Below are 21,786 nucleotides of genomic sequence, written 5' to 3'. Positions count from 1 at the left end.
GAAAAATTCGCAAGGATTAATCGGTTCAAAAATTGAATCGATTAGATAATTTGTAGTGAATTAATCAGGAATTAATCAGTTAAATCGGGAATTTTTAGAATGGTGTTTAGAAGTCATTCACTCTCGATTCTGATGGGAATTTGTTGCATGTGCTTTTTATGTTTTTGTTTATAATTTATCATTATACATACTCTATTTGTTTTCTTTTACATGTCGTTTGACTTTTTAACACACAATTCTAAGTGTTTTGACCGTATATATAAAATAATAATTTTTAAATTTTTTTTTTTGTAAATTAAAGTTTTAGATATATACTTTTATTCAGAAAAAGAAAATTTTAAAAATTATTATTTTAACTATATGATCAAATATGTGCACAAAATTAGACATCATATAAAAAAACCTAGGGAGTATCATAGATGCATGCTTCTTTTTAACACGTCGGGATCCAAAATTTTGTCTTGTGCATTTGAATAAACAAATCATTACTGGGCAAACATTCTATTAGGAACCAAATGGTTGATCGATTTGACAGAGTTGTTATAGTATTACTTTATGTGAATAATCTCGTAATGTTGTCATAATGGACAAACACTGGGATATTTGTTCTCATTTTCTTCTGATAACCGGTCACTGTATACTTTGAAGAAGAGCTCTGTCTCTCCTATAAATACCATCCTCATGCCATGTCTTCAAACCAACCCATAACAGCTCTTCACCGATCATATCTAACATCCTCAGTTGCACCAATATCATCTATTAGAAAGCATGGGTTTTGCTAGCTTCACTGATGAGTACAGTTCCCCTGTTGGTCCATCAAGGCTCTTCAAGGCATCCATCATTGACTCTCACAACTTGATTCCTAAACTCTTGCCACAAGGTATTAAAAGCATTGAGTTGGTTCAAGGTAATGGAGGAGCTGGAAGCATCAAGCAGGTCAACTTTATTGATGGTTAGTTCTTTAATTCTTAAAAATTTCTCATGATTTATGAACATTCATATGAGTTCTCGTAAAACATGAATAATTATCATTTACTGATTGACATACAACATTCCTCATGTAGGCCGCAACTTCAATAGTGTTAAGTACCATATCGACGAGCTGAGTGAAGACAAGTTCACGTATAACTATACATTATTGGAAGGAGATGCCTTGGTGGACAAGCTTATAAAAATAACTTACGAGGTTAAGTTTGAGTCCGCATCTAATGGCGGTACTGTCTCTAAGGTGACCAGCAAGTATTACACTGATGGAGATTTCATGCTCAAGGAAGAGGACATCAAAGCGGGAAAGGAAAAGGTGCTGATGATGTACAAAGTTGTGGAAGCCTACCTTCTCCAGAACCCCGATGCCTACGCCTAGATTGTCGTTGCTTGACAAGTCTTCTGTTCTCCCCAGAGGGTTCACATGTATGCTATTCTGTTCTGGATTGATGAAATAGTCGTTCTATGGTTTCTTGTGTTCTTATAAAGTTTGGGTTTTGGTTTTTTGTTTTTGAATAAAGAGAGCGAGTGGTTTTTTGAGACTATTGTATTCCGTTTATGTTTCAAATTCTGTATTTGCATCCTAAAAAAGAATGAAAATTGTCTTTATACAATTGCTGGTGTTCTAGTTTGTGCAATTTTGGCTTCTACACTAGTAATCTTGATAGCTACTCTGCAGTTTAGTTTGGTGCAGCCAGCATATGGTCTGTAATGCTCATTGGTTTTTTGAACTCTACAAAAGGTATGTTATTAGTTGTATGTTCATGTGGCCTGAAAGTTTCTTCTGTTTGACATTGTATCCGTATTTTGTATAGTGCAATCGTCAACCTATCACCTTGATCATTAGAAACGTTATGAGGTATAGAAAACAAAATTGCTTCCTAAAATTACTTGAAACTACGGGTCTGGAATAGTTCAATATTACTGCATTTTATGAAGGAGCTTGTAGTTCCTCAAAGGGCTCCTAATTTATTTGTTTCCAAGAATTTTTCTTATTATTTGATCACATTTCAGAATTCCAAATATTTTAAGACCAGTGTCTTCACGGAATCAACAATTCTGTATGCTCCAGCTTTTCCATTTATCGCTACTGAAGAGCTCAAATAAAACATTTTTTTTGTCAAATCTTGTTTCATTTTACCATTTCAGGCAGTTTAGGTGAAATTGAAGAGTTGTTAATCCAAGTGCGGATGGATACTTTTAGTCTGCAATCGTTGTCCGTACTTGTTAAAATTAACTCCAGTGTGTACTTGTTAACCTCTAATGTCTAAGCCTGTCAAATTAGATTAAATTTTACCTTCTTATGAAACATCAACTTCTAGTTTAGTGACCATGTGTGTATGTGTGTGATTATCAGGATGAGAGTTTTCATGAACTGTTATCAATCTTGTACGATAAAGACATTGTTATATATATATATATTGAATATATAACTACTTCACAAAAACATTGTTAATTCTTAAATCACATAAGCATATGAGAATTAACAATTAAATTAGGAGAAGGGTTTGAGAAAACAAACAGAGATTGGATTTAATCTCGAGTCCAGAAAACTGTCTCCTTAAAGCAGTTTCGCCCCGCACCATCCGTGTTTAGCGACCTGCTTCCCAGGATAAAACGAGATACTAGTATAATCGATAGATCGAATATACTCTCAGCGAACTTGAACTGAGCCCGAGAACTATCACCGGAATATTGGAAAAATTTAATACTAAAGAGACCGAGAATGAAAGAGATGACTCTTATTTCCTCGACTTAATAAAACTGGTGCCCTAAGACTCTATTTATAAAGAGAGGCTTGAAAGGACTTGTTTTTCTTTTCGATGTGGTACATGGTATTTATAAGAAAAACTAAGGAATAGGTTTGTGCTACTCTCGATGTGGTACAAAACCACTTTTCATATTAAAAGGTAAAACTTTGGAACATCAGTTCTCATTCACCTTTTACTCATTTTGAGCGTGTTAATATGCGTTGGAATCCCCTCGAAGAGAAGAATACGTTCCAATAAATACACACCACTAACACATAATGTGTCTCACTCATATAGAGTCTCAAAATGATTCACAACTTAGTCTAAAATACTAAGTTTGTCCAACAATCCCCCACAAATGAGATTGATGGTCCAGTAGCACGCACCACATAGACACCACATAGACAGACAGACGCGGAGCTTGACTTGGTGATAGTTCCGGCGGTCGGATATAGCATACGATAGGTAGAGAATGCTCCTTGAACCTTCGCTCGAATAAGTATATCGACTTTACTGGTAGACAGTATGACGCGATGTCCTTGAACTGTTCGACCGTTTGTGTAAACGATGACATACTCATCACTATATCTTTCCTGACTCATTCAGTTCTCATGATTATGTCCATTTTGGCCCTGGAACATCGTCCTGGTTCTGCAAGAGTTTCTAAAGAATTGTGCCTCGCAATTCTCCTTTGAAGCGGTCATACTTCTCTCTTACATAGGTGATCTTTATCTTATAGAGTAACCCGCGTTTACTTAACCGAATATTATGTATTCAAACTTGAAATCCCTGTATTCGTCAAAGATCATTAAAAGCATAAAGCTTAGCCTCGTACCTTACGGGTCTCACTGTTTCATCATCATAGAAATAGGCCAGGGGTTACCCCCACAGTGATTTGGTCATCATGATTTAGTTGTCCCATTGAACCAAGTTCTTGGGATCTCCAGTCAGCAAGGTTGGGTGTCCACCATGACGCCGTTAAGCAATAGGCAAGGCCCATTCCTCTCAATGATTTGACAACTATCTCTCGGTCTAACTAGATTCCCTTGACTTAAACAGATTCGCTCAGTTTAACCATCTGGTTAGTGGATCCAAACATTATCATTTAACTTTACATAGTCAATCATGATAATTCTCGTTGAGAATAGTTGTTTAATGGTATTATGTCCTCATCATAGATGTGAGACATACCATTTCATACACAATAATGTGATCTCCCAATTTGCATATTGATTACACGATATATGCATATTGAAGACACATTTTCCTTGTCATTTAGGAATATCCTTACAAAGTGGCTACTCGGCCTTTTAACTGCATTTATTTTATGCACCAGACTCGTATTCCATCATGAATCGAGCTAAGTTTAGGATTTCCATGACACGACTGCTAAGTGTGAAATGTATTCTCGAATGACTTTTAAGTTCTTAAAGTCAAATATCTAATTTACATACTATATTCACATAGTACAATTAGATATCTTTCGTATTGAAGTCCAAGCTCACGAGCACATATCATACACCTTAAATCTCATTGCAATCACTTCCAAGTGACCAATTTCCATTGTACTCGTGCATCTACCCAGTTTACCAACTGTGTAGCCTATGTCTAATTTTGTACAATTTTAAAAAGTACAACAGACTTGCAATCCTTCTTGAGAGATCATTGTTCATCTACGCTTGGATATATATAAATCCATTCCAGCTATGACAACTTTAGCTTCGTTGACCTCTTCAAAATTCACATCACCAACATGTGACATGTATCATCTAAAACTTTTAAAGTCACGAAGATTGTAATCTTCAAATCAAAACTTTTCAATCTCATCAAGATTTTCAGAGATGATCATGTTGTCATTACTTCTCGTAATGATCAGATCACTCACATGCAATCAATTATGACTTGCATATCATGTGTAAATAACACATGCACACTTGTCAATTCTCTGATTTTGAATCAGTTTGACATCTCATATTGACATATTTCATATTTATGAAATAACTTTACTAGTTATTACTTAAGGCTTCACTTGTTATTGATATTACCAGCTTTTAGCGTCCCAAAAAACCAGCAATTTCAGTTTGCATCATTACCGAGTTTAAGCGTCCTTAAACTGGCAATCCTTATTCACATAGCAACCAATATTGAGCGTCCTCAAAATGGCAACCATGTCATTTATTTGAAGCCATTGCTTATCATAGCAATATCAAATTTAATATGCCATTATTTCGTGTCAATGTTGTTTCACTCAACATGATCACCGAAAATACAGATTTTCTACTCTTGCTTTATCTAGAGCAACCCTCGGGTTCATGTAAATAGATATTTCTCCAAATATCTATTTAGAAAGACCATCTCAATGTTCATTGATGCACTTTTAAATTTCACTATACGATAATTTTAGTATCATCTTAATGAACCTTATTCTCAAAACTCGAGAATATTTCATAAATTATATAAGGTCATCACTTTCGACTGTAATATTTTTTTGTATCAGTCTGACCTTATACTTCCTTCAGACCCAGATATATTTTCCCAATTTAAAAATTCATCTGGGTCCTAATGCTTCTATCTCGTAAGAAGATCTATATATTTTTTTTTAAACAAGATTCTGTCAAACAGAACCACTCTCTCTATTTCTTAACGTCCTTTCCCCCACAAAGGACATAGAGAGAACATGCACAATCCATTTTCTAGTACACGTGCTAGAAAATCTTGATTTATTGACTCTCAGTAATAGTCAAATTTTCTCTTGATATATTCACTTATCAAGAAATTATACGTGAAGCGCATTGCTTCTATTAAATTTACGAGTTCACCTTCAAGCAAATTATCAAGACATTCGGGACTAGCAATTATCCAAGTCTTTTGCTCTCTGCAGGTTCATCCTCACATTCATCCAATAACTCGTAAGTTCATTTAGATGACTTTTAATTACAGATCTACTAGGATCTACTAGCTTATCGCATAAGCATTCCTAAACTCTGTAATAGTATTCTTACGAATCTCAAAAATTAGATTCATATATCGGATATTATTAGACTCAACCATTGTCTATGTATCCATCCAAAATATCTCAATTGATTTTGGATCTCATGCTACCAACAGAGGTATTGGTATCAAGTTTCGAGATACCCCCACATTTCAATTATTTTCAAGAATGTTTCATTACATTCCACTATTCATAGAAAATTCAATAATTTTCTATTTTAGATACCCCCACAATTTTAATATTTTACAGAATGTCAGAAAATATTCCAAAACTAATAGGAAATTTAATTATTTCCTTCTGTGGTATCATGTTTAAGGAACGATTAGCCCTTCGTAACTAATATCCTCAAATTCAGTGATAGTCTGAGCTGATCACAATCGTTTTGCATCTCTCTCACAGCGCAACTCAAGCCTGCATCTACTCCATTTATATAATGCGAGTAAGGTGCAACGACCTCATGAATATTCACGTTGCAAACAGAATTTGCCCGGTGATTATTCATCATCAAATTTATTCACAACCATCTTAATTATCTGTATTAAGTTGGATTTACCCTTGAGTTTATAGAGCACACATCTCTCTATTTAGCTTCAATATTGACTCGACTACGAGTACGAGTGACAAATGTTTTACTATCAAACTAGACAGTAAACACGTATCGTGTCACTACCTCTCATCTGAGCAGGTTTTACGTTATTCATTAAAACCTATAAGATTTTAATATCATGTTAAAAGAACTTCCCGTAGTTCTTATCATTAAAAATTCAATTACCGAATTTCTCGAAAATATTTACATGGTTCACACGAACCTACATTTATGGCTCACCTACTGGTACAACCAGAAAAGGCCCAAGGAAGAACATAAATCTTCAATAAACCCACATTCAGTGATCCTTGATCAACTGATGCGTTAGGGTTAACAACTTTTCGGATTCTCTCCGAAGTTCAGCATAAATACTGATATCAATATTCGCCGTATTAAGTATCACATGGATCACTATAATAGGCTCGTGTGTCACTGCCGCAGCAGACCGACACCAACACGTGAAATTACTATTTAACTGGAGGAAAAATCCAACCAGAAAAATATAATTTATGTGCCGACCCATAACCTGTACTCCAGGCCCATTAGGTTTTTTAATGTGGAGAATCCTGAGCAATTGTAAATCTGGTTCACTTCAGCTGCCCACCTCGTCACATTATTTAACAACAAACATGTTACTGCATTCTATCCAGTATTACAAGTTTGTGATATAACTCCATTATTAAAGATTAAACAATAATAATTGATGCCTTATCATCACTCAACAATGATTAAAAAATTAATCACCAAATAATCAAGTTCCATCATGAAGGGTCACATTTATGTAGCCATATCATTTAATTGCATAGCAATATCATGTTATGAACTTGCAAACATGCATGTAAACTATAGCATATATGATTCTTGTATCAGTGTACTAATAATTCCAAAATCAATTCAGAATTAAGAAATCAATCACCATGTTAACAAAACATAATAAGCTATCCATTAATAGCAAAAACATGGACGAATTATAAATTTGGATTTAATCTACCAATTTATAATGATCAACCCGAAAGAGATGTCACCAAATATGTCCACTTGAATATAAGTTGATCATAAATCAATAACCATTAAAGCATCAATAGCCTTATAAGAAACCAATTATCCAACAACTTTGTGCTTACTTTTGCCTCGTACCTGTTATGCTTAAACAAAGCACCACTTAAAATCAAATTTATATTAATTTCAAGCACATGGCAACAAGTGATCAAAGAAATTAACGCACTAAATTTAATTTAATTAATGAGGCAAATATTGGCCACTCATATACCCATAAATAAATCCAATTTAAACAATCAAATTGACTTTTGCGTCTACTCACAAGAAAGTATGAAAATTGAAGATAACTGCTTTAAGATTGTTATCAATCTTGTACGATAAAGACATTGTTATATATATATATATATTGAATATATAACTACTTCACAAAAACATTGTTAATTCTTAAATCACATAAGCATATGAGAATTAACAATTAAATTAGGAGAAGGGTTTGAGAAAACAAACAGAGATTGGATTTAATCTCGAGTCCAGAAAACTGTCTCCTTAAAGCAGTTTCGCCCCGCACCATCCGTGTTTAGCGACCTGCTTCCCAGGATAAAACGAGATACTAGTATAATCGATAGATCGAATATACTCTCAGCGAACTTGAACTGAGCCCGAGAACTATCACCGGAATATTGGAAAAATTTAATACTAAAGAGACCGAGAATGAAAGAGATGACTCTTATTTCCTCGACTTAATAAAACTGGTGCCCTAAGACTCTATTTATAAAGAGAGGCTTGAAAGGACTTGTTTTTCTTTTCGATGTGGTACATGGTATTTATAAGAAAAACTAAGGAATATGTTTGTGCTACTCTCGATGTGGTACAAAACCACTTTTCATATTAAAAGGTAAAACTTTGGAACATCAGTTCTCATTCACCTTTTACTCATTTTGAGCGTGTTAATATGCGTTGGAATCCCCTCGAAGAGAAGAATACGTTCCAATAAATACACACCACTAACATATAATGTGTCCCACTCATATAGAGTCTCAAAATGATTCACAACTTAGTCTAAAATACTAAGTTTGTCCAACATGAACTACATAATCTCTTAGCTTCTGAGTGACTGCATAAATACATGTCAATAGTTGCACAGACCACTGTTAAAACAGGAGGGCGTAAAAGTTCAGGGGTACGCCAATAGGCATGACTACAACGGGACAGAAATTAGATTATTGTTGACATTCTTGTAAGAGTGTAAGATGTTGTAACCACTTCTTCCAAGTGAGAGTACTAAATATCGAACGAGTATTTTGAAATCTTTAAACTCTTTTGTACGTTATATTTTTTGTTTATGTATATGCTTCTCTCAATTTGCTGAGATCCAGAAGTTTGTCTTGCACATTCAATTAACAAATAAATGTAAGATAAACAATCTTAATAGGAACCAATATGTGTCTTTACTCTTTACCTCAATGCTCTTGTGGCATGATCTCTAGATACTTCAGAGAGATCATAGTATTGCTTAATGTGTTTGGAGAAATGGACAATGCCCAGAATATTTCATGTTCTCATTTTTCGTGTTAACTACTGGTCTATTCTATAAATACCATCCTCTTCCCATACATTCTAACCAACCTACAAGAGTTCTTCTTCTTCACTAACACTAATCCAATCTAATATACTCTCTTTCACCAATATTTTCGAATAAAATCATGGGTTTTGCTAGCTTCACTGATGAGTACAGTTCCCCTGTAGCTCCATCAAGGCTCTTCAAGGCATCCATCCTTGACTCTCACAACTTGATTCCGAAACTCTTGCGACAAGGTATCAAGAGCATTGAGCTTGTTCAAGGTGATGGTGGAGCTGGAAGCATCAAGCAAGTCAACTTTATTGATGGTTAGTCCATTAACTCTTATTGATCACTGCATTCTTGCAAATTCTGATCATGATTCTACACATACATATAGGTACTTATAAAACATTGTGAATAGATCATATATACTAGTTGACATACATCAATATTCTTGCAGGCCGCGATTTTAGCAGTGTGAAGTACCATATTGACGAGATGAGTGAAGACAAGTACACGTATAACTATACGTTATTGGAAGGAGATGCCTTGGTGGAAAAGCTTCAAAAAATAACTTACGAGGTTAAGTTTGAGTTGTCACCAAGTGGTGGCACTATCTCTAAGGTGACAAGCAAGTACTACAGTGATGGGGATTTTATGCTCGGACATCAAAGCAGGCAAAGAAAAGGTACTGATGATGTACAAAGTTGTGGAAGCCCGCCTTCTCCAAAACCCTGATGCCTACATCTAGATTTTCATGTCTTGACAAGTCTTCTGTTCACCCTGATGCCTACATCTAGTTTCCACCTTTATGTTCTGGAATAAGGAGCTAGTGGTTTTGACTATATGTCTCATCCATATGCAGTCCAATAAAATTATGTATTTGCATCTTGTGAAATAATGGAAGTACTTCTGTTTACGGTTTAAGTCTTTCCTGAACTTGAAGACTAGTGATTCCAAATGCTGCCGGGTACTTGTAGCCTAGAATTATCCCACACACTTGATTAAAACTTTGTTCTAGTTTAGTTGGCATCCTCTTGTGTGTAAGCTTGTCAATTTTGATCAATCCTGTTGATGATTCTGCGCCAGAGTGACTGTTTCTGCGCCTGGGGTGAATTTATTGATACTATTACTGATTAGGTCGGTTTAGAAATTTACTTTTTATGGGAACTCAGATGTTATCTCAGTACTGTGACCTCCAGAACATGACATCCTCACCTATATACTATGACTACTATGATGTAAGTTCTGAGTTCTGATATCATATCAGGTAATCGGTCCTACTAAAACTTTAAGTTTACAGAGCTCCAATAAAACATACTATTTGGACCTTTGCTTAACAGGCTAATCTCGATTCCAACAATAAAACTAACTTATGAGAGAAAATGGTAAACTTTTTTAAAATATGACAGAATATTAACCTCCAACTTCATTTCTTTACAAAATCTAGAACCTGTCCCAGAAGATTTGATAATGTATTTACCAACACTTTTGTCTATGTCAGGCAGGGGCGAACCAGAAATCTAACATCGGGGACCAAAATAAATAAAACTAGAAAACATACCGATTTATTTGAGATGTGCACGCCTTTCTTTGATCAAATAAAAAGAATTAATGATCTTCTCGGCAGAAATGGTCTCCGCAATCTCCAAATAAATCTTGCAAATGTTCTCTATGTTGAAAGACCTTTTTGGATAAAACTTTTCAGCTAACTTGCAAATGTTCTCTATGTTGAAAGACCTGTAACCATCCCTAGGATTTAGTGATGCACTTAAAATGAGAAGCTCCGTCATTTGTTCACCGAATCTATTGTTTAGCTCCTGTAATTGTTGATCTATGACAGCTGTAAAGATTTCTACTCGGTAATGATGTTCCATTGTCACCATTTGCTTTTATTTTCCTTGTCGACGAAGAGATTTAAGCACATCAAAGTAGGGAGCATTCATATCTGGAATCAAGATAGTATGTCGTTCACAAAATGATCTCACATTTTCTAAGAGACTCTCCCGACCATCACTTCTCAATTTTTGAATCAACATCTTTGTAGTAGAAACCAGATGCATGGCATTTAAAATATGTTGAGACTTTTGTTGTAATGCTCGACAAAATAGATCAGTAATAGCCATATTGATAATAAAGACCATATTTTGAAAGAAAGTGTGAATCTGAGGTACTTCTCTTGTTGCAGCCACAAGTGCTAATTGTAATTGATGTGCTACACAATCAATGTAATATGCATAAGGACAATTTTTAAGAAACAAGGCTTGCAGCCCATTTCACTCATATAATCTGAGGTACTTCTCTTGTGACATTTTTGGGGGCTTTATCTAAAATTATTTCTTCCACTCGAGGATTGTAAGAAGCCAAAAGTTTTAACATCTCAAGAAAATTAGCCTGATTTTTCGAGTTGCAGCTTTCATCATGTCTTGTGAATGCACAAGCTTGGAATTCTGTTTTTAGACTTTAGTTTTAAGCATTTTTTTTGTTTCAAATTGTACTATCTTTATCTTATATATTTATTTATTAATTATTAAGATTAATCAACAAATTCCATGATTTCCATCTAATCAATATTATTTTGAATGAAATAATTAACAAAATCAATAAAATTTTGTAGAATCAATTCTCAATTTTAATTTTTTTTTAAATCTAGGGACCAAAATAATTTTTGATAAAAATTTTAAAATTTTATATTAAAATTTTGGGGTTATTCCGAGTTGGCGGGACCGGAGCTCCCATGGGTCCCCTGTAGGTACCCCATTGCCACCCTAATACCAAATGCCTCTGCAGAAAACACAAAAAAAGGGTAAGGGAGTGTTTGTAGTCGGCAAGATCTAAGGAGGGGTCCTTATCATGTTAACCACTTTGAAAGCACAAGAATCTGATGATTTAAGTGAAGTTTCAGGTCCCCTTATTAGCAATTCTCTTGCTTTAAAATAAACTTTCAACAGGATCAAGTCATTAACAACCATTAGTTAATTAATTAAACTAAGTTAGAATCCAAGTCAATGCATGTGATGGTAAAGGGTGGGTGGGACATGGATTGCCGGCTAGCTTTTTTTCTAATTTCTTAATTGTATTTTTTTTCCTGTTTCAATCTGATATGTGATATTCCTAAATTACTAATGCTGAAATTTGTTAGTAAGCAAAGTCAACTAAACTAACTTAAGTTTCGAATTAAAACTTATTCCATCACCTTCGTTTTCTTAATCCTTTCCATTTGAATATCGGGGTTAACTGTAATAAATTTCAATACTTTTTCTATTTTTCTCTCTGTCTGATTTTCATGTTCAATTCAAAATTTTAATAAATACATATTTAAAGTTTTTATACTCTAATTCAAGTTTTAATAATGGAATAAGAAGTCGAGAATATATATATATATATTTAAATTATAATAAAATATATGGCTCTTGCAGGCTGCAGCTCTTGAATGTGTTTTGGAATAATGATGTTTTATTATGTAAATCTTGTATGTGTTTTACAATAATGAATGTTTTATTATGTAAATGTTCGGGAACATTTTACATTCCCTTCGATTAGATATTAAACTTTCTTTAATGGAAAAATATCATTCATGATGGACATTATATTTCGGTACAATTTATATTTACGTGAAAATATTCTTGACAAAAAACAAAGAAAAAGCATAGACTATATATATAGTAACAAAAAAAGGACTTCGTATGAATTATGTTCTCGTTTGTTTCGTCAATTATGTGGTTATATAAAAATTTTAATTTTTTAGTAATTAAGTTACAATTACAAATTTAAAATTAATTAGAAAAATCGTATTTGGTTAATTACTATGCGCAGTTAAATTTGATAAATAATTCATGTTTTTATATTGCTATGTAACATGTGATGATGATGATAGACCTTTATAACTAAGTTTTAATATTTTTTGTGTTAATTACGAAAATCTTGGAACTTAAAATTCTCTTAACTAATCTAAAATACAACAAATCAAACACAATAATAACTTGTTTTGTTTCCAAAACATTTCAACTTATATAATTGAATTATATCGAAACAAACGAAGCCTATAATAATTAGAGCGAACAATTTGATACACGACACGTGAATACGAAACGAAACGACACAAAAAATATGGATATGGGTTTTAATTTTTGGTACACGAAACACCAATGTACACGAACACGAAATTACACGATAGATTTAGTGTCGGATATGAGTTTCAATTTATGTACACGAAAGCACACAAAATTACACAAGATAAATATATTTATAAATTAATATATATAACACATGCATATATTTATGTATATAATATAAATATTTACAAGTTTTTATAAAATACTATGTAAAAATATATATATTCATATATACACTTTCCATATTTCATTAAATTATACATTAAAATAGTTTTTTTAATATTATATGTATATATATATTATATTAATTTTTTGTTTAATATACACAGAAAGTACACGACACGATTCGAATCGGATATGGATTTCACATAAGGGTACACGAAATCATTTCGCGTCGAATATGGGTTTTATGTTTACGTACACAAAACACGAAATTACACGACACGACCCGATTGCCCGCTCTAATAATAATACATAAGTAATTTTAAGATTTATTACGAGATCCCTGCCATTGCTCTTACATTTTACTTCTAACATATAGATTTATTTGTTTAGATTAACGTTCAGTTATGTTATATCAAAACTTTTTTACCAAATAGTTACATTTCTCGCTCTTTTCTCACACGGCTCATTCACTCTGTTCTAAAAATCACCGATTTTATCGATTAATTACCTAATTAATTATTTCAATATATTCCGCCGATTCGATTTTATAATCCGATTAATCACTATATTTTTTTCTTAAATTTATATATTTAGTTTAATTAATTAATTATTTTTATATTTTATTAAAATATATCCGATTAATACTTCGATTAATCAATCTGATTAATCACCAATTATCCGATTAATCGATTAATCACTAAAAAATTATTATACCGAATAATGCTAATTCCCGTTTTTTAGAACAATGCTAATGATAACTTTTCTACTACTAACACTTCCCAAGCTCCCATTTTAATTTAAATAATACTTCTAACTAGTTTACCAAAAGTCCAAAAAACATAGTAACATTTTTAAATAAAAAAAGACAATGTAAATCAACACAAAAGATAAGATTCAATTCAACCGGTGATTATAAAACAGTAAATCTGTATTAGAAGCTGAGCCGTGGACCATATCAACTTTTCAACTTTATTTATTGCTTAGCAGACAAATTAGAAAAAAATTTAATATTATGCTCAAAACACCATCTCTCCATTTTTGAGCTTCCACATTCACTAAGCTTTCCTATTCTAATCTCCACTGTTTGGATCACCAAAACATACTCTATCTTGCCATATAATTATCTGGGAAAGTCAAAATCTCCTTCAATTAAACTTTACTTCATTTTTAGTGCTCGCCGGAGATTAAATTCCGGCTAATCGGAATTGGTCTGAGCTTTAAAGTTAAGAAAGAAGAGATTTTGAGATATGGGTATTGTTTAAAATCGTGTTTCTTTATCTGGGTTTGAGTCTGAACATGATTATTGATAGCTGTTAGGTGGGGTCACAGAAAATTCAAGATTGACTGGTGGATGTAAGTTAAAGCTTTGAAACCCTAGATATTTATTTAATTTTTTGTTGTTTTTACTTACAATTATTGTTGAACTTAAATGCTATTTGCTTTTTCTTGGTAGCTTTCAAGAATACTTGTCATGCCAGAAATTATGGATAGCTCCACTGCTGTGAATGATTCCACTGTTTCCGGTGATGCTAGTGTTTCCTCTTCCGGTAATCAAATGCCTCCCCCGAAAGCGGAGAAGAAGAAGCGTAATTTACCCGGAATGCCTGGTGAGATTTTTAATCCAGCTTGATGATTTGTGTTTATGTTATGTTTATGTGAGTTGTGTAGATATTGTATGTTTGAATTGTGTGGTAAATACTAAATAGTGGTTATTATAGAGATCTGTTAAGTTTGAAGTTAATTGAGCTTGGGAGGTATGGGAATTGCGAGAAGGGGAGTAGAATGTGATTTATTTGATTTTTGTTTATACGAGCAGATCCAGATGCAGAGGTTATTGCTTTGTCCCCAAAGACTTTGATGGCTACGAATCGGTTTGTTTGTGAAATTTGTAATAAAGGGTTTCAGCGTGATCAGAATTTGCAGCTTCATAGAAGAGGACATAATTTGCCATGGAAGTTAAGGCAGAGGACAAGTAAAGAGATACGTAAGCGAGTGTATGTCTGTCCTGAGGAATCGTGTGTTCATCATGATCCTTCTAGAGCATTGGGCGATCTTACGGGGATAAAGAAGCATTATTTTAGGAAACACGGTGAGAAGAAGTGGAAATGTGAAAAGTGCTCGAAGAAATATGCTGTTCAATCTGATTGGAAAGCTCACTCAAAGATTTGCGGCACTAGAGAGTATAAGTGTGATTGTGGGACTTTGTTTTCTAGGTCAATTCTTTATCTCTGTTTTTTTGTTTATGTTTCTGTATTTTGTTTTTTCTGAAGTAGAAGCTATCTTGTCATCAAGTGCAGAAGAGATAGTTTTATCACACACAGGGCATTCTGCGATGCTTTAGCTGTGGAGAGTGCCAAAGAACCAGTTGCACCTCCCAGCGTGGAAGAAGAACCGGACCCTCAAACTGTCGATCCATCCCCGCCATCGCCGCCTGTGCAATCCCCTCCTTCAGTTCCGACATCTAGTCCTACGATATCTCTCATTTTGCCTGATCAAACTCCAGGTTATTTATCTGGAACCTTTAATTTTTGTGATGGCATATTGCTAATTTGTTGCTATATTTTTAGAATAGAGTTTTGTTGGGTCTAAGTTTGGTTAGTGACCAACAAATTCTGTTTCGATTTTTTGGAGCTTGTTGGAGTGCTATTTTGTCTGCTACCTATTTTGTCTTCATATGTTAATGTTTGACACCAACTTGTTGAAATTTGGGGGAAGCAAATATACTGAGAAATACGGTTTCCCACATGGGTTTTACATAATATCTTTGATATAAGCTAAGCTATTGAACTATCATGAACTCTCCGTTTCCTTCATATCATTCAATTATTAATGACAATTTTTTCTTGCTGGTGTTAACTAACCCACTTGCCTAATTCTTTTTTAGCTTTTGATTCAACAGAGTCACAAGATGATCCTATTCCCCAATCAACACAGGCTATAGATGACACACCGACACCAGTCCAGGTAGCTAGTTTGACTGCAAGCAGTAGCAGTTCAAGCAACAATGGGAGTACAAGAAGTACCGTTTTTGCCAGCTTGTTTGCTTCATCTACAGCGTCTGGAAGCATGCATTCTCAACCAAGTGGATTTACTGATTTTGTTCATGCTACGGCTCAAGCTGATCCAATGCATGACCTGGGACCATCGTTATCAATAGAACCAACTTCCCTTTGCCTCGCAACCAATCACGGGTCTTCAATCTTTGGAACTGCGGGGCATGAGTGTAGGCAATATGCCCTTCCACCACAGCCAGCAATGTCTGCAACTGCGTTACTGCAAAAAGCAGCTCAAATGGGTGCAGCTGCAACAAATGCATCCTTACTCAGAGGGCTTGGAGTTGTTTCTTCTACATCTTCCACTGGGCAGCAACACTGGAATGCACAACAATTTGAGTCAGGGAGTGCATCATTGGCTGCAGGGCTAGGACTTGGTCTGCCGTATGATGGGGGTTCAGGTTTGAAAGAATTAATGATGGGAACTCCATCTGTATTTGATCCGAAGTATACTACTCTTGATCTACTGGGATTGGGGATGGCAGCTGGTGGTGGACCAACGGGTGAACTATCGGCTCTGATGACATCAATTGGTAGCAGCCTTGATCCTGCATCTACATATGGAAATGCAGAATTTTCAGGAGAAAAATATGGGAGGAGTTCGTGACAAAACTGAGAAGTGATCGGAGTGGCAAAATGCATCAGTGATTTGCACTTTTGGACACACAAAAAAAGAAGCTAGACTCCACGGAGGATCATGGAATAGCACAAATAGATTTGGTAAGATATTTCATATATGCTAATGCCTTAAATCAAAGCAAGCACATAGCCGGTTGAGTCATTTTAAGTTCTCTGCCCGTGAATTATGTTATTGTAGAAGTTAATTCCTATTAGGTTCTTCCTTTATTTATGTAAACATCGTGTCACTTGATGTAGTTCTTCTATACAAAATTTGTTGTGAGCTTTAGATACTACCATAGACATAAGCATTACTTATGTATGATCTGTAATTTGTATATGCAATTTCTGTCTGTATATACAAAATCTCTGATGCTGCCATTAGTAAGTAAAGCAGTTATCGGGGCTGGTCTTCGGTTCAGGGATGATCAGTAGGACGTTGAACAAAAGTAACACATGTTAGGGAAGTTTGGCCCAGCACAACTAGACAAATGGTTTCCAGATACCACAACTCCGAATCGGCCCCTTAAATACAACATCTGGTATGCTGCATAATGTGTTTTTTTTTAACTACAAGCAGAAGAAGTGCAATGTTTTAGATCCTGACTGTGGTGGAGGCACCTTAAAAAGAAGAAGATTAGGGAATGGTAAGGTCAACTAATTTGTTTGAAACATGGCAATGCTTTTAATTTTTAGTTATTTACTTTTAGGAGCAAACAATGTAGGATGTTGTTTCCTCCTCTCTGTTTTTTGGACCATGGTACTGCGTTCTTATTAGCACAGCCAAAATTCGGGATCAATGCTTACAACCGTATTGATATTTTTATACGCATTATAGAAATTTTAACTTTTCCGCATAATCCATCGAATTATAAGTCAATTTTTTTTAAAAAAATTATGAGCACAATAAGAATACATGCATGATGCAGCACTGTCTACAAACACGGAGTCACGGAGACGTTCATGTAAGAATATATATGAGAATAAATTTTCTCATCCCCATTTGTATATAAATTGAAATTATATCCCCCGTTAATCAAGTGTAGACACCGTAATTAAATATTGTTCCAAAAATCCTCCCTCTACTTTTAGAATAAAGGTTCTAATTGTCAGTTTTTGGGATAGAATGATCCTTAATGTTATTTTCTAAAAACATGGCAATGTCAGTGTATAACATAATCTCGTTTTGAAACGTTTTCAAGTAAATGAAAAATGCAATAAGTGTTTCACTTTTTCTAACTATTTCTCTTTTTTGTTTCTTTGGCTTATTTCATTATTTTAAGTCATTTTTGAAGACCTTAAACAATGTTTAATATTACGTTTTTAACAATAAAACACAATTTAAAAATACGTTTTTAATTATTTTTAATTAATATTTTTTATTTGCATATATTTTTATTGGCTTTCAAAACCTTTAAAATTAAAATAAATTTTGTTAAAATTCAATCGTGGGCCCTATTTCAACAATTTTTAACATATCAGGTTTAACAATTCTCATTTGAATTTTAGAAATATTAAAAAATAAATTAATAAAAGATAAACCCTAATTTATGCCTAAAACCTAAGAACCAAACTCTAATTATTTACCGTTTTTATATTTTTAGATTCTCCAATTTTCAATCTGGATTTTAAAAATATTAAAATAAATATAAACCCGAATAAAATATGAAATAAAATATTTGTTAAAATAAAGTTTAAATTTGAAAATATAATACTATCTAGCATTTTGAGTAAAAAAGAAAAAAAAACAAAAACACAAATCACACATGCGCTAACCTAAATCCAAATTTGAGGTTGCATTTTACCTCCCCTAAATAAAAATTGAAGTTGCGTTTTCAATTCAAAAAAAAAAATTAAAAAATTAAAAACGAAACATGAAATTCTGTTTTTGCTTAAAAAGCAAAATAGAACACAAAACTCCATTTTCGAGTGACATTTGGGGTCAAGTTTTTTTTTAAGTGACATTGAGGGTCATTCTCCCCCAAATAGTGATATTTGGGGCCGACATACCTTATAAATATAACTAGGTGTCATGCACAGATTGTTTTAAATATTATTTAATTTTTAAATTGAATTTGAATTGAAATTTTAAACTCTGAATTTTTTTTATTAGAAAATTTTAATTATTTAATTTGATGCTAATTTAAATATACACGTGGATAAGTTACTGATATTTTAGTTTTTAATGAAATATCATTGATTGAAAGATATAGTTTTACTGCTATTTATAAGTGTGTTTATAAAAGATAATTATATTTTAATTAAAGGGTAAATTTTATCTCGCATCGGTAGTATACGAATTATTTTTAATTTGATATACCGACCAAATCTAACTAATTATATTCATATTTATTTTATTTTAATTTGTTCAAGCACCAATCAGTTGTAAACAAAATTGCATCCATGGTAAAAAAATTATGTTAACCCGCATAAAAGTATATATTATTTTATTTTATATGGTTTAATTATTTTCTTATTTTGATTTTTCAACAATCAATTGTATAATTTTTTAGCCTGAATAAATAACATATATTGATTTATTTTAGTTCGTCGCAATTATACTGACTAATAAATTATCTCTATTTTCGTGGATTTTTAAATAGTATGAATATTATAGAAATAGAATAAAACCTATATTTATATAAACCCAAACATAGTAAACACAGATCTACTGTCAAATTTTTAAAATTTCGGTTGTTACGACCAGATCCCGGTTATCCCACACTTCAAAACCTACATTAAACTTACCGACAAATTAAGTAGATTTTAATTTTATTTTAACACGGTTTAATAATACTAGTTTAAAACCCGTGCGATGCACGGATCACACATAATTTTTTGATATTATATAATTTTTTTAAATTTTTTTGAATTCAATTCTTAATTTTGTTCATTTAAATTTTTTAATAATATGACTTCATAATAATTATATTAGTAAATGTATATGTTCATAACTTTTTAGAACATTTAAACTTATTTAAAGTTATAGCATCGGTAAGGGGGAAATGTTATTATAACGAAATTATTATTTTATTGAGGGTAAAAATATAATTTCTCTATGATGTTCGGACCTTACAAATATTATTTTAGCATGATGATTACTTAATCGATTTACTAAAATTTTATTAAAAATATTTGAAAAAAACAATATTATTGATTGAACGATATAGTTTTATTGATAATTTTATGTGTATTTTTTTTAAAAAAAATATTAATGTTTTAATTTAAATTTGATTTTTTAGTTCACATCAATAGGATACGAATTATACTTAATCTGCCAGAAAGAGTTGGCTAAGTTGGTTAAAGAGGGGATAACTATCCTCTTGGTCACATGTTTGAATCTCACGGGAGGAGAATTTATGATTATGCCTGATGAGTCAGAGCATGTGCCTTAAATGCGGTTTACCTTGGTTCGTGTGGTTTGCAGGCTATTACGTGAACCTGTAGGGTTTACCCAGTGCGCTCCCGAATGGTAGCGGCTACGGGTTATCTACGATAAAAATAATAAATAATAAATAAATTATAAATTATACTTAGTCTATTATTAATTTGATTTATATCGGATCAGTGGTTTATATTATTTTATTTTAGCTCGATACCCAAGTTCATTATTATAATTTTTGTTTATCCAAGTTCATTAGTATATTTTTTTTAGGAAGATGGATAATATTATTATTTTATCTTAACCCGATTCACATTATATATCAACTAAATCTTAATAATTATACTTAGTTTTTTTGTTAATCCAAGTTCATTAGTATAATTTTTTAGAAGGATAGATAGTATTATTATTTTATTTTAACTCGATTCACATGATATATCAACTAAATCTTAATAATTATATTTAGTTTGCTTTAATTTAATTTAGCCTGAAGTAACAAATTAGAATAATATAGAACTCGAAATGAATTAAAATATGAATTAGTAAAATAAGTTAAATTTAATATAAATTATAATTATATAGTGTTCGATATAAAATAGAATTGAAATTGGTAAAGTAATAGAGGAAATTAACTTCAATATCAATTAGAATTAGAATTGATCGACATAATAATTAGAATTAGAATAATTAAATAAGGGTAATTAAGTAATTTCAGCAAGTACCGACCGACGGACTACCAAAATTTTAATGATTCGTCTATTATAATATAGTATAGATAAAAATTATATTTAGTTCAATAATATAAATTATTTTATTTTAGTCTCAAACCCGTTATATCAACGGGCTAATTATATTAAGTTTGTATTTAATTTTATTTTAGTTTCAGGTGAATCTCATTTTGTTTTAAACGGAATAGATAATAAATTATGTTTTAATCTAATGACATTATGCGGACCAACATATTATGTTTCAAATTTTATTTTCGTTTTAACGAGGTTCAATATTTTTTTTAGGGAGATCAATAGCATTTATTATTTTGTTTTTGAATGAGCCATGAGGTAGCAAATGCTGGTTTTAGACTAAGCCCGTTATATCAAACAAATCCAGCTAATTATTTTTAATTTTCTGTTTCAATTTATTTTACCCCGTGTGAATATTGTTTTGGTTTGAATGGAATGGATGATATATAATATTTTGTATTAGCCTCATTATATTATATCGATTAAACGTTTTTTTAATTTTATAATATTTTTAGATGATGCAATTATACCGATCAAACGAATTATTTTTTAAATTTTTATTAATCTTCCTTATTTTGTTTAAGTTCGAGATTGCAAATCTGACTAACTATATGTAATTTTTTTATATAAGACTGGATCAATAATATAGTTTTGTTTAAATCGGCCCGATATTTTGTTTAAACCAAAGCCTTTAGACATATTATAATTTTATTTGTATTAAATAATATATTTTGTGAATATTAATCAATTTATGAGACTATTGCATTTTAAATATTATCATAATTACGGTGACCAGACCGATTAACAATCAAAATTTTATTATTTCATGTTTAATATAAT

The 21,786-nt window shown here is 32.3% G+C and overlaps 3 protein-coding genes across 4 annotated transcripts; all 3 read left to right on the top strand.

Moving 5' to 3' along the window:
• The first annotated feature begins 665 nt into the window (after positions 1–665).
• On the top strand, positions 666–1,681 carry LOC141716682 (major strawberry allergen Fra a 1-2-like). Its single transcript, XM_074518879.1, has 2 exons — positions 666–952; positions 1,065–1,681. Exons 1-2 carry the CDS (start codon positions 769–771, stop codon positions 1,361–1,363), a joined length of 483 nt encoding a protein of 160 aa, XP_074374980.1. The 5' UTR covers positions 666–768; the 3' UTR covers positions 1,364–1,681.
• A 7,334-nt stretch (positions 1,682–9,015) lies between these two features.
• LOC141718371 (major strawberry allergen Fra a 1.07-like) lies at positions 9,016–9,611 on the top strand. The gene is made up of 2 exons (XM_074520754.1): positions 9,016–9,199; positions 9,334–9,611. Exons 1-2 carry the CDS (start codon positions 9,016–9,018, stop codon positions 9,609–9,611), a joined length of 462 nt encoding a protein of 153 aa, XP_074376855.1.
• A 4,537-nt stretch (positions 9,612–14,148) lies between these two features.
• LOC141717835 (zinc finger protein GAI-ASSOCIATED FACTOR 1-like) lies at positions 14,149–17,624 on the top strand. Of its 2 annotated transcripts, none has more exons than XM_074520042.1 (5): positions 14,149–14,506; positions 14,607–14,760; positions 14,970–15,366; positions 15,451–15,656; positions 16,038–17,624. In XM_074520042.1, the coding sequence occupies exons 2-5, from the start codon at positions 14,625–14,627 to the stop codon at positions 16,811–16,813; spliced, it is 1,515 nt and encodes a 504-aa protein (XP_074376143.1). In that variant the 5' UTR covers positions 14,149–14,506; positions 14,607–14,624; the 3' UTR covers positions 16,814–17,624. The 2 variants fall into 2 exon arrangements, with proteins under 2 accessions (XP_074376143.1, XP_074376144.1); XM_074520043.1 differs by having other exon boundaries at positions 14,151–14,506; positions 16,053–17,624.
• Positions 17,625–21,786: the final 4,162 nt, after the last annotated feature.

Source organism: Apium graveolens, chromosome 4 (assembly GCF_009905375.1).
Source record: "Apium graveolens cultivar Ventura chromosome 4, ASM990537v1, whole genome shotgun sequence".
NCBI lineage: Eukaryota > Viridiplantae > Streptophyta > Magnoliopsida > Apiales > Apiaceae > Apium > Apium graveolens.
This window is presented reverse-complemented; position numbering and strand designations above follow the sequence as displayed.